The sequence below is a fragment of the Myotis myotis genome, unplaced genomic scaffold (genome assembly GCF_014108235.1).
Source record: "Myotis myotis isolate mMyoMyo1 unplaced genomic scaffold, mMyoMyo1.p scaffold_m19_p_6, whole genome shotgun sequence".
Taxonomy (NCBI): Eukaryota; Metazoa; Chordata; class Mammalia; order Chiroptera; family Vespertilionidae; genus Myotis; species Myotis myotis.
The window spans coordinates 20194123-20207586 of NW_023416368.1; the positions used below are offsets into that span (position 1 = coordinate 20194123).

General features: G+C 48.0%; 1 protein-coding gene across 4 annotated transcripts in view; it reads left to right on the forward strand.

Annotated features, from left to right (window-relative positions):
- Positions 1-12862, forward strand: part of FAT2 (FAT atypical cadherin 2) — a 71273-nt gene extending 58411 nt beyond the window's left edge. The window contains exons 20-24 of one of the 4 annotated variants that reach the window (XM_036313198.1): positions 1601-1746; positions 5631-5814; positions 6786-6903; positions 8844-9301; positions 10334-12862. In XM_036313198.1, coding sequence (XP_036169091.1) covers positions 1601-1746; positions 5631-5814; positions 6786-6903; positions 8844-9301; positions 10334-10866 — 1439 coding nt within the window. In that variant the 3' untranslated portion in view covers positions 10867-12862. Of the gene's footprint in view, positions 1-1600; positions 1747-5372; positions 5815-6785; positions 6904-8843; positions 9302-10333 lie in introns of all 4 variants that reach the window. The other 3 variants (XM_036313196.1, XM_036313197.1, XM_036313195.1) reach the window with 3 other exon arrangements.
- The last annotated feature ends 602 nt before the right edge of the window (positions 12863-13464 follow it).

Genomic DNA, 13464 nt, shown 5'->3' on the forward strand with positions numbered 1-13464 from the left:
ACTCTTATTTAGAAAGTCTTGGGTGAGGCCTGGCATTGGCATTTTTTTTGTGTGTGTGTGTTTGTTGCTGTTGTTTTTTTTTGGTCACTGTTGCTGTTTTTCATGGCATTGTCATTTTTAACCTGCACCTCAGTCGATGCCGAAGCCAGTGGTCCAAGGGCTGCGCTTAAAGAAATACTAGATGGGCTGGCTCACACATCACCAGAATCACTTGGACAGATTTTAGGTGATTAAAAAAAAATCTTATGGAAATAGGGCATACAGAAAGATCCTTGTGTCATAAATGTACAGCTCAGCAAGTTTTCACAAGCCAAATACACTGGTGTAACCAGAACCTAGATCAAGCGTCAGAACATGACTAGCACCGAAACCTGCCCTGGCCTCTCTTCCAGTCGCTACAGCCATCCTGGGGAGAGGTTGAAAACACAGACTCCCACATGCCAGCAGCACCACTGCGCATACTCTCCGAGGGGGGAGCCTGGCATTCCGTGTTTTAAAAGACTCCAGTTGAGGCTGATATTCAGCTAGGTTTGGGAATTCCTGACCTAGATTACCTTCAATATCCCATCCAATAATGAGCTACCACAATGGAACTGCCAGCATCAGAGAGGATTAGACCTACAGTATTATGGCCTCTTAGGATTTTATAATCCCACATGCCTCAGGCTTTTGGGTTCTTCCTTCTCCTTTTGGCCTTGTTCCCTCTCCAACAATTCCTCTTCCCTAAGTCTCAGGGTCTGTACCACTAACCCCTTCCCCTGACAACGATAAGCTTATTCACAGGGACTTGATATCTGAACTCAGTTCTGGGGAGGGTGGAGTTTAAAAAGTCTCAGGAGGGCAGTGCTTAAGATTGCACAGCGTTTTCCAAAGGGGGTTCCACAGAATGTAGCTGCCAAGGGCTATGGAGAGGTGGTCCACATAAGAGGGTCCCATGGCCAGATGAACTTGAGAAATCAAGTGTGGGTGAAAGTTCAGGCTCCTGTGCAACTGTATATCAGCAATTCTGCAGGGTTTGGAGTATGCAAGACTTCACAGAAGTTCTAGCCACGTGATCTATCACTTCCTTTATCACAGTGTCTCCTGGCCTCGCAGTGGCATTTCATTTGGGAATTGCCTACCCAAATGGTTACACTCCTAATGGGGGAGATCTCTTCAGGCAAAAAAGAAACAAAACCAAAAACACCATATGGTGTTCCTGAAATCACACAGATATGCAAAGTCCTCTCCAATTCTACTTCCTTCTTCCCCAAGTGGTATAGAAATGACACAGAAACTATATAGAATAGAAATTTTTATTTCCACACATTTGAGTGATTATATTTCTGCCTTGATTCCTGCTTTGTTAATGGTTTGAGCTCACAGTTTCTGACCCAGGCTGGCACCCAAGGCAAATGTTCCTGGGGCCAAAGGAGGGTGTGCAGGGTGATGGCCCTTATCTTGCTGTGTGACTCAGGACAAGTAACCCCCAGCCTCGTTTCTCCATCTATTAAATGAGCAATGACTCTGCTGGCCACCCAAGGGTTGGATGAGGCAATCAGTGCCAGGGATCCATGGGGACCATTTTATATGGAGGTGACACCTCTGGTTGCTTTCACAGGTACTGCTGCAAGGTTCAGCGGTCAGAGCTTCGGGCGGTACAGTCTCCCAGAGGCTCCGAACTGGCACATCCGTTTCCGTCTGAAAACACACCAGTCACAGGCCATTCTCCTGTTCAGCAATGGCACAGTGTATGTCTCCCTGAAGGTAAGGCACCGACGTCATAGGAATGTGCCAGGCTGGGAGGTGGGGGCAGCATGAGCATGGCCAAGAAGGCCAATTTCTGCAAAGAAATCCCTGACTATTGTGTCAGGACACGAGACTTTCCAGTCATGATGGCCAAAGCCACCCCACCTAGATATATGTCCAAGTACAACAGAGGTCGGGCTGTTCTAGGGGTTAACAGAGAGTCTGAAGATAGAGAGATGGGTGTGGCCACCTAGCCCTGGTGCTTTTATCACCTTTGCTGAGTAATAGAACAGTGTTTACCACTGGGGTGCTCAAGATGGCAAACACAGATTACATTACATGGGAGAAAATGAGTTTCCTTTCTAATGGTCTTTCAGTCCTTCTGCTTATGTCATCTAGAACGTCTCAGTTTACCTTCCTGATTTTAACACCTCTAGCACACATTTCAGTCTCCCACTCTGACAAAGAGAAACAGATTTGGGCTAGTTAGAATTTAATTCATCCAATAAATATTGACTGAGCATCTGCTCTGTGATAGGCTCTGTTCTAGGTGTTTGGGTCTCATCAGCGAATAAGACCAAAAAAACCAAAAAACAAAACACAAAACCCTTAGAACTTTCATCCTACAGGGCAGACTGACAATAACCATAATAACTCAGAAAATTATAGAGTTTGTCCAAATGTGGTAAGTGCTTTGGGTTAAAGGGGGGGAAAGGTGAAGGGAAATCGGGAGTATGGGAAGTTACAATTTTAAATAAAGTGGTTAGGAAAGGCTTCATTGAGGTGGTAATTGAACAATAATTTGAAGGGGGTGAGGGAGTTAGCTTAGACAGCTGGGGGAACAGCATTCTAAATCGAAGGAATAGTAATTGGCAGGAGATTCCTTACATGCTTAAGGCACAAGCCCGAAGTCTGTACAGCTTGAAGGAAGTGAGCAAATGGGACAGTAGTAGAAGTTAAGGTCAGCGATGTAATGAAATGGGGGCAGATCTATAAAGGTCGCACAGGCCATTGAAGGATTTTGGCTTTTATTCTGAGTAAGATGGAGGGCCTCAGAAGGTTTTGAGCAGAGAATTAACATATGCAGAAAGGATCCTCATGGCTACTGTGCTAAGAATAGACCTTGGAAGGACAAGGCCAGAAGCAGAGAGACCCAGCCAAAGAAGCAATAATTCAGGTGAGAGACGGCGGCGGTTTAGATCAGGGCAATGACAGTGGAACTGGGAAGAAGAGGTCAGACTCTGGATAGATTTTGAAGGTAAAGCCAACAGGATTTCCAGATGAATTGAATAAGGGCTGGGAGAGGAAGCAAGGAGTAAGATTTTGGCCTGAGCAACTAGAAGGGATAGAGTTGCCGCCAACAGACCCGGGGAAGAATATTGGTAAAACAGGTTTGGGGGGAAGATCCAGAGTTCAGTTTTGGACATGTAAGTTTGAAATGCCTATTAGACCTCCAAGTGGAGCTGGATAAACAAGTCTAGTGCTTGTGAGAAAGGTCTGGGCTGGAGATGAAGATCACTAAGGAGTGTAGATTAAAAAGAGAGTAGACCAGAGACACTCTAACACTGAGACGTAGGGGAAAGAGGAGCATCCAACAAAGGAGACTGAAAAGGAGCAACCAATGACGGGGAAGGAAAACCAAGACAGAATTGTATCCAGGAAACCAAATGAAGACCATGTATCAAGAAGGAAGGAGTGATCAGCTGGGTGATATGCTGCTGAGAGGTCAGCTAAGATGGGAAGTGATATTAATCACTGGATTTGGCAACACAGAGGTCACTGAATACCCTGACAGCAGTAGTTTCAGTGTTGACGTGGGTGAGGGTGGAATTTTGCTGCAAAGGAGAAGCAAAGAAAAAAAATCATATTTGGCAAGAGAAGTGGGTTCAAGCCAACTTTAAAAAAATAATATTAGAGCAATAATGTTTGTATGACAAGTGGGATGATCCAGCAGAGAGTGAACAAAGACCTAGGAAAGAGAAAGGAGAGTCAGTGAAATCTTGTCCTTGAAGAAGTAAGGGAGGGGGGAGATCTAGTGCATGAATGGAGAGATTGGCTTTCAACAAAGTGGATCCATGTGACTCTGAGTGTCTTCAAGTCCCCATCGGATTTGTAGAATAAGAATGGGGAGGGAGGCATTAGGGATCTGAGGAGAGAGAAGTTGTAAAAACAGGCACATGGGAGAGTAAATGGACTAAGGAAGATAGTACAACTGTTGAGCAGCATGAAGGGCTCATTGGAGACTCATGGTCATGAAATTAAAGGGAGACCAATAAGTAAGCCTATGTGTTTCTCTCCAACCAAATTCAGCTCCATGATGATCATACAGAATAAGGGAAGAGTTGAGTTTTACCAATTTGTGGGTTTGCCAATCGAGTTCTACCACGTGAGAGAGGGACAGGACAGCTGGATGAGGAGAGGAATGATGGCTTTGCTGAGGAGAAGAGAGACAGTGAAAAGATGGTGGGATCAATGGATTTGTGGTCCTGAGTAAAGTCAAAGGAGTGATTTAAGGACAGGGTTTTGAGTTGTACTTATTTTGTCATTCTATTTTTCTATTTACTGTATATAAGTTTCCTTTTTAAGGAAATAATGGTATAGGCAGTGTTGAATCAGGGAAAAAATCAGGAAGGTGATGTATAAATGCATAACTCCTGAAAACACTGGGTTGTATCTTTAAATTTCACCCAGAAAAAGCACTCCCTACCCTACAGTGACCAGAAAAAGATTTGACCACAAATCAATCAACTTCATAGGATGAGGTGAACTAAAATGTTTTAATCCAGTGGGATTTCAGATTTTTTGATTTTGGGACTTTTCACTCTCTTTAAAATGACTGAAGATCCTAAGGAAGTTTTGTTTATATGGGTTATATGTAGCCATCGATGTTTCCAATATTAGAAATTAAAACTGACAAATGTTAAAATCTTTATTTGCTAATTCATTTAAAACCAAGGAAGTCATTACATGTTCACATAAAAACCATATATTTAAAAAATAATTACATTTTCCAAAAAAATAAAAAAGGAGCAGTGTTTTATAATTCTCTCTGATGCCTGGCTTAATAGAAGACAGCTGGCTTTTCATATTTACTTCTGCTTTCGTCTGCTGTGATAGCACATATCAGAAATCTCCACTATATATTTGTGAGAGTAAAAAGGGCAAATAATGTCTTAGGATTATTATTAAAGTAGTTTCCATTTGCAGAGCTCCTGAATAGATCTTGGAGACACTTCAAGAACTGCTGAACTGTTGTGTAAGGCACTGGGAGTGAGAGGGGGGTTTGGTATCCTTGAAGGCCAATGTTTAGGAATGCAGAACACTGGAGAGGCCTGTGAACAAGAATCCAAAAGACAGCAAGGCATCTCTGGGTCTCAGTTTCCTTATCTGTGAAGTAGAGATGTTGTCCCTGCCCAGGCCATCCCATGGAGTGCAGTGAGGGAAAAATAAAACCAGAGTCAGAAGAGCATTTTGAAGGTTTTTATTCTCTACAAACACAAAACTAAAACTGCCTTAAAAATCACCAAACACTACCCCTCCCACCCATGAAAATACAACCAGCATGCTTTGCCCGGCAGCCTGTTGCAGGGCTTTCTATAAGGACTCCTTGGCTTTGCTGATGGCCATCTGGGTTTCCTTTGCAGCTGGTCCATGGAGTGCTCCAGCTGGAATACAGTTGCCCACGTGGTTTCAATGGAACACTTTCCTCCTGGCCCCATGTGAATGATGGCAAGTGGCACTCAGTTCTGGTGAAGGAGACGGACACTTCCACTCGGCTGTTGGTTGACAGCTCTGGCAACGGCTCCCTTGTGCTCCCAGAGAACTGCCAGGGCCTGAGGCCCAAAAGAGACCTTTTTCTAGGCGGCTTTGTCCTCTCTCACTCTCCCCCAAACGTCTCCCAGGGCTTTGAAGGCTGCCTAGATGAGATCATGATCAATGGACAGGCACTGGAGCTGATGGCCAATGGCAAGAAGGCGGCAGGCTTGCTGGAGAGGCAGGACCTCACCCAGTGCTGCGCCCACAGCAAAGACTGCAGCCAGAACCCGTGTCTCAACGGCGGGAAGTGCTCACAGGCCCTCGGGACAGGTAAGCACTTTGTATTTTCTGGCTTATTCACCAATAGTTAAAAGAGGTATTTTCAATAACTTTTTGCTGATTGAGTAGCTAAGGCCCATGAAGACACAGTATCCTGTTCTAATTCACCCAACTATTCAGTAGCAGGGACACAGCTGCAGATCTGAGCACTTCACTTTTTTGCTTGGAGCCTTGCAATGTCTTCCCCCTGCTGTTCGATAGAGTCCCAATTCCTAATTCCTGCATATGGCTCATACCTCCCATGCCCTGACCCCTCCCACTCCCCCTTTTTCAGCAGGCTTGCCCACCCTAGCATCATTTTAATTCCTGGGACTTGCCACACCCTCCGCTCTAAGCCTTTATACACTTTCTCCTCTGCCTGAAACACCTTCCGCTTTGCCCCTCTATCTTTCTGCCTGGCTAATCTTTACTCATCCTCCAGGTCTCAAATGAAATAGTGTCTGCTCCAGGAAACCTCCCCCAACACTTCTCTTCAATAAACTAATTTTTATGATAATTACTATTAGTATTGATCCCAATTTTGCCACTTACTGGCTGTGTGGCCTTAAGCAAATGCCATACATTCCCTGTGCCTCACATTTCCTCACCTGCCATCCGCTTGTACCTTCCCCTGATGAGGAGGATAACAGAAACCAATCTTGGAGATGTCGTGAGGGTCAAATAAGCTCGTCCACGAAGAGTCTTACTTAGAATCAGTGTTGTCTGGGTAAATGAGAAGGATAGGCAGTATTCCTGAGATGCCCACTCTCTGCAGGACTATAAGCTGTTTGAGGGCCGGGATCAAGTCTCCTTGACTAGCAGGGCATCAGTGGTCAAGATGGTGTTTGGCCCTCATAAAATAAATGTGCACACGGGTGCCTGCAGACATGCTGAGGCCTCCTCTCGTCCCAGAGGGCCTCTCCACCTGGAGGCCTGACTGCCAGGCCAGGTGCACTCTCTCACCTCCCTTCCCTTCCTCCCAGGCTATTTCTGCGAGTGTCCCCCACAGTTCTCTGGGAAAGACTGTGAACAGAGAAAGAACTGCACTTTGACACCTTGCCCGGAGAACGGAAACTGCAGCTCCTCCCCTGAAGGAGACAGGTAAGCACGGGAGAGGCCTCCTGCCATTGGCTCCTCACCCTGGATTTGGCGCCATTAGGGAGTGAGCTCTGCTCTCTGAACTCTAGGGAGGCCGATGGGAGGCAAGAGGCTGAGTGCTCCGGGACCTGGCTTCTCCCTCCGACCACCTGCAGCAGAGCCTCTGGGAGAGGGAGGTGCTTGTTAATATTTCCCAGGCCCTATCTGAACCTGCTGAATCAGACTCCCCAGGCTGGGGCCCAGGAACCTGCACTCCTAACCAGCTCCTCAGGCGGCTCTGATCTTTGATAAAGTCTGAAAATAGCTCAAGCTCTTAGTCTTTTGCTCTGGACTGTGACTTCCCAGAAGCGACCTGGAGACAATGACCACTTGGTAGAGGTACTGCTGTGATCTCAAACCCCACTGCCAAACCCCACCTATACCTCGTATTATGCTGGCTTGGGGGAGAAGGTAGAGGGGTTGCAAGAGACCGCGAATCAGCTAAGAATCCTAGAGGTCAGAGGCTTTGGCAATGTGGTTTTATGGCTTCCCAACTTTTGAGCCTTTAAGAAAAATCCTGAGCACGACTGATGAAAAATGTACATTCCTAGACCAATTAAATCGGAATCACCAAGGAATGAAACCTGGGATTCTACTTTTTTTTTTTTTAATATACAAACTCCCACGGGAGCCCCTGCTGTCAGCCTGTGCATAAGGGAGCCACTAATTTTACAGATGGGGAAACTGAGGCCCAGAGAAGGAAAGGGCTTACCCAAGATCCTCCTGTGTGTTTATAACCCAAGTCCTCTTTCTTGGCAACTGACAATTCCAGCCCCACTTCACTTGCTGCTTTGCAGTACACAATGCTCTCCAGCAGGCAGTTGTGTTGGGAGAGCACTCCCTGGCTGACAGTGGTGTTTGCATTTTAACAGAGGAACTTGGGGAGGACAACATTAAACCCCAAAGGGTAGTTTCAGGTACTGGGGGATGTTCGGGATCAGGTGGAATGGAGGGAGCCTCTCCCAATATCCCTTCAAAAGTGGACAAAGCCAGCCATAGACGTCTCCTAAGAGCCTTCCACCATGGAACACTAAGCTGAAGGTGACCTGAGGGGTCGTATAGTTCCAGGTGCTCTCTCTGAGAAGCTGCCCAGTGTAAGGTCTGTGCAGAGCCACGCTGGGTCCCTGTGACCTGCTGGTGATGCCTGGCTGGCATTGCTGGTTAACTGCTGACTTGATTTGGGACCCTGATATTATTGCTGGAGGACAGCTAGGTATGTTGGCTGCCTCTATCGCCATATATGGTTGGAAATTGGACCATATTGGTGAAGAGTATATCCAGTGTCGAGATCTCGTGGGTGAAAATAATGGATGTGCTCAGAGTCCAGATCCAACCGGTCATAAATGAGGGTGTAGCTGAGTCCTATGTGTTACTGGTAGCAGATGGAAAGTTCTGAAGTTGATTTGTTGGTATGTTTGATAATTATCTTTTTAAAAAAAATATTTTAAAATTGATTTTTAGATAGAGTGAAAGGGAGAAGAGAGAGAGAGAGAGACAGGAACATTGCTGACAGAGAAACATCGATTGGCGGCCTTCTGCATAGACCCAACAGGAATTGAGCCTTGCAACCGTGTATGTGCCCTGACCGGGAATTGAACCAGCGACCTCTTGGTGCATGGGTCGACACTCAACCACTGAGCCACACTCAACCACATAGCCAGAGCCCTTAGCCTTGGGGACTGGTGGAATGGAGTAGCAGACCTAAGCACTTCACTACCTCAGGCACAGGGGTTTTGGCCACCATTCAGTTCATGCTCTAGGAATGGGGTGTGAAGGGGTGTGTTTTTTTGGTGGAAAATTGGAGAGGATAGGCTTGAGTGCAAGGTTTCCATCCACTGATCTTTGTAAGAGGGGAGAGGGAAAGGGCAGTGTCTCAGCCCCTTCCTACTTTTCTGTCTCTACAGGTGTGAACAGGAGGAAAGGGCCTGCTCAGAAGGAGAATGCCTAATCACCCCTATGATCAAAACGGGGGGCTGGGGTCAGCAGGAGCTTCTGATCATCACAGGGGCCCTATTGATCATTATTGCTACCGTCATTGGGCTTTTCTTCTACCGCTACCGTCGCAAGTCTCACAAGCCCGTGGCCATGGAAGACCCAGACCTTTTGGCTAGGAGTGTTGGTGTTGACACCCAAGCCATGCCTGCCATCGAGCTCAACCCCCTGAGCACCAACTCCTGCAACAACGTGAACCAACTAGAGCCCAGCAAGACCTCAGGTCCAAATGAATTCGTCACTTTTGGACCCAGCTCTAAGCAGCAGCCAATAGTCTGCAGCGTGCCTCCCAGGCTCCCACCAGCTGCAGTCCCTCCCCGCTCTGACAACGAGTCCATCATTAAGAGGACCTGGTCAGGCGAGGAGATGGGTCAGTATAGCCAGAGCCCTTAGCCTTGGGGACTGGTGGAATGGAGTAGCAGACCTAAGCACTTCACTACCTCAGGCACAGGGGTTTTGGCCACCATTCAGTTCATGCTCTAGGAATGGGGTGTGAAGGGGTGTGTTCAAGGTCACAGTGAACGAATGAACAGGAACAGAAGCCAGGTCTCTGGACTCAGAGCCCATGGCTCATTCTGCTGCACCATGATCCACTCCTCTAAATTACAAGACACTCCATAGGCTCGATGTCCATGGCAGAAACCTATAGACTCCGGAAAGGAGTGGGTAGGATCCCTGGGTGAAAGGAGGCTTCTGCACATCTGTGCTCTTCTGGGAAGCGAAAGAGAAGCAGTCGCCCAACCTTCTGACTGCCCAATCTTAAGCCAGACCTAGCTGTCTGTGGGGAGCCATCTTTACCCCTTTCTTATCTTTTACTCAAAAGGAGGTGAATATGTAAGCACTTTATCTTTCCTGGCTTATTCACCAACAGTTAAAACAGGTATTTTCACTAACTTTTTGCCAATTGAGTAGCTAGGACCCATAAAGGTGCAGTTCTAATTCACACAACTATTCAGTAGCAGGGACACAGCTGGGACCAAAGACGCCTGGTCTCCAATCTTCCAAGGCACATCTCACTTAATCACCCTCTGTGATGTATGCCTCACATGTACTCCGAACTATGTGTCTGTTTCCTTCAAATGAGGAGACGAAACCTACCAGTAAGACTTGGCAGGGAGCTCCTGCCTCTACCACTGGGGGTGGGCTGCATGGAGCCATCCATGTTCTTCCCTTTTCCATTGACCCTTTGATCAGTGGCACAGATTTGCAAAACGGGCTGGCTTTGGGCTAAACCTCTGGCCTTAACCTTGGCCCCATTGGATTCTAGATATCAACCTAAGCTGCAAGAGACAACATGTGGATGGGCCACACATCCCCCACATGCTAAGTTATCAGTAGCAGGTGTCAGGCCAGCTGGCACCTTCACCGGGGAAATTCACTCTATCTTACTGTTCTCTTGCAGTGTATCCAGCCGGAGCCACGGTCTGGCCCCCTACTTACTCCAGGAAGGAACACTGGGAATACCCCAACTCTGAAGTGACCCCGAGCCCTCTGCCACCGTCACCTCAGCACCACCAGAACCCAGCTGTGATGCAGGAGCCCAATGGCCTCTATGGGGGTTTCCCCTTCCCACTGGAGGTGGAAAACAAGCGGGCACCCCTCCCACCCCGCTATAGCAACCAGAACCTGGAAGATCTGATGCCCCCGCGGCCCCCAAGTCCCCGGGAGCGCCTGCTGGCCCCCTGTCTCAATGAGTACACAGCCATCAGTTACTACCATTCGCAGCTCCGGCAGGGAGGGGGAGGGCCCTGCCTGGCAGAGGGGGGCTATAAGGGGGTAAGGATGCGCCTCAGCCGCGCCGGGCCCTCTTATGCCGACTGTGAGGTGGTGGGTGGGCTTCCCGCAGGCCGGGGCCAGCCCGAGGCACCCCCCAACTATGAGGGCTCTGACATGGTAGAGAGTGATTATGGGAGCTGTGAGGAGGTCATGTTCTAGCTGTCCTCAGAGGAAGGAAGGTGGGAGGCCAAGGACTTGGCACCTTCTTCCTGTCATAGAGAGTGAGTACAGCGTGGCTGGGAAAGTGGGAGGGAAGCCCCCATACCCATTCCAGGCTGCCATACATTGAAATGTGCTCTTCCAGACCCCCAGCTAGTCCCTGAGGATGGAGGGAAGCTGAGGGTAGGACTCGATAAACAGCACCAGGGCCCCAGCAGAAAGGGGATGCACAGGGCAGCTACGCCGGAAAACCAGGAGAAGCCAACTCCTGAGATGGGCAAGAGGCAGGCAGTCTCCCAGTGCCCAGGGAAGCAGGGCCCGAACTACTGGGTCAGCCCTGTTGGGGCACATCCTTACACCTGCCCACAGCTCCATTCTGGAGGCAGAGGCAGGCTCATGCCCCACAGGCTACCACTACATCCACTAGAGAGATGAGGTCCCAGGGTCTCTGACTCTGGAGGGCCACAGGGTGTCCTCCTAGGGGCTGACAGGTGAGCAGAAGGCGAGCAGTTACCAAAAGTCACCTATGCACCCTGCCTCATGCATATGTCCATTGCAGCATCTGCTCCGTGTCAGGTGCTGTGCGAGGCATTGGGGATAAGATGGTGAATGAGGGCAACAAGGGTACCTGAGGAGCATCACTATGACCTCAGTCTCCTGGAGGTCCCACTCCTCTAATCCAGATTCCAACTAGGCAACTTGCCCCGCCTCTTTAAGTCACGTGACTTTCTACCAGCCAGGGCCAGTCAGGATTCCTGCAGCCCTGGACTTTCTTTGTTAAAGAATTCAGACCTCATGGAACTCTGGGTTCTTCATCCCAAGTTTCTCAAGCACTTTGGGCCAAAGGCAGGAAGGCTATCATTCATCATTTTTTAAAAATTTTAGGCACTTTTCAACCTTGCTGTCTGGATGAGGGATTTTTCTTCCATAGACACAAGGAACTCAGAATGTCCATTCAGGGGAGGGTGGAGGCAGGGAGCCAGAAAGCAGGACACCCTGCCCTTGCCCCGCCATCTGAGAAGCCTGCCAATCTAAGTGTTACCTGCAGTGACTCAACCCTATGCATGGAGGGTCAATGTGGGCACATGTCTGCACATGTGGGCACTCATGTATAGTACGTTTGTACACATGTGTAGAGTGTATGTAGCCAGGAGTGGCAGCGACCAGAGAATTCTGGTGGTCTTGCTATTCCGCCCACCCCCCGTCCCTTTCTCGGGTCCACTACGTTTTCATGTGTTGTTTCTGGAGACAAAAGTCAAAAGGAAGAGCAACAGAGACTCTCACCCCCAGAGTTGCTGCTTACAGCGAGACGGAGGCTGTGTGGGTGAGAGCGTGTTTGTGTGAGTGGTTCGTGACTGTGTGTGTGACTGTGAGTGTGAATGATGGTATGAATGGCCTTTTTTTTTTTTTTTTTAACAATAAAGTGTCTTTTTTACTGTTATTTCCTGTGTCATAAGGGTCTACAGGCCTTTCCAAGTTGAGCTTCACAGAATTTGGGAGCTGGAAGGGACCCTAGAAGTCATTAAACACCGTGATCCCCAAATCTAGCAAAATGGCCAAAATAAAGAACCCTGAGCCCTAACTCAGACTTGCACAATTAGAACCTCTGGGGATGGGACCCAGGACAATACTTGGGGGGAAATGGCTCTAATGCTGAATCAGTGGTCCACAGTAGACAAGTTCACTAACCAGCTGGTTAGTGAAAGGCCGGGACCAGGCTCAGGACTGCCAACCCAGCCAGCACCCTCTGCACCACACGCACTGGTTGGGGAGAGGGGCTTACTGTCCTGGGTCTTGGGAAGCCAGGCACGGCCTGTCCCTCCTTTCCCCCAGCCTGAGTCAGCCTGTGGCCCCTGAGGCCCGCTGGATGTGAATGTCACCAGGCGACCGTGGTCCACCCAAGCATTGTAGGTAACACTGAGACTGGAAAGCCCAGTCCCTGTCCTCAGGCTCCCTCTGCAGACGGTGACTCTGGGGTCAGACAGGCTCAGTTCCAAACCTGTTCTGCCACATCCTAACGGGCAGGTATGACTTGCCTCTCGTTTTTCAGTAAAACTAAGATAATAAATAATAGTTACATCATAATACTATCCTGAGAAATAAAAGTAAAAAGTTTATAGCTGCATAAACCATAAATGGTGATTATTATGCTAAGATATAATACCAAGTAATATACAGGTAGAAGTAACTTCTCAGAACTGTGCAGGAAATCACAAATAACCTAGTCCAGTGTTGCCTAAACTGTTGTTGTGCTTACCACTTTTATGATTTTTACCCTGACAGAATACCACCTGTACTATTATTTACTTAATATTTTTATTTTAGATTTTTAAATTTTTTACTCACTTTAAAACGATAATACCCATAAGCTAAAGGATTTGAAAGTTACTATTTCTACTAGCACACATGAAAATACACAACGATTCAGATTTTTAAAAAATGATTGTCCAAGGAGCCCCTAAATCATCGTTGGGAAACACTGATCTCGTCCATTTCCATTCCCAATATTCCTCTCCCCAAGGCCACAGAGGAGGAGGGGCTTGTCCGAGGTCTCACAGCTAGAACTTCACAGGGTTGAGACCCACATTCAGGTCCAAC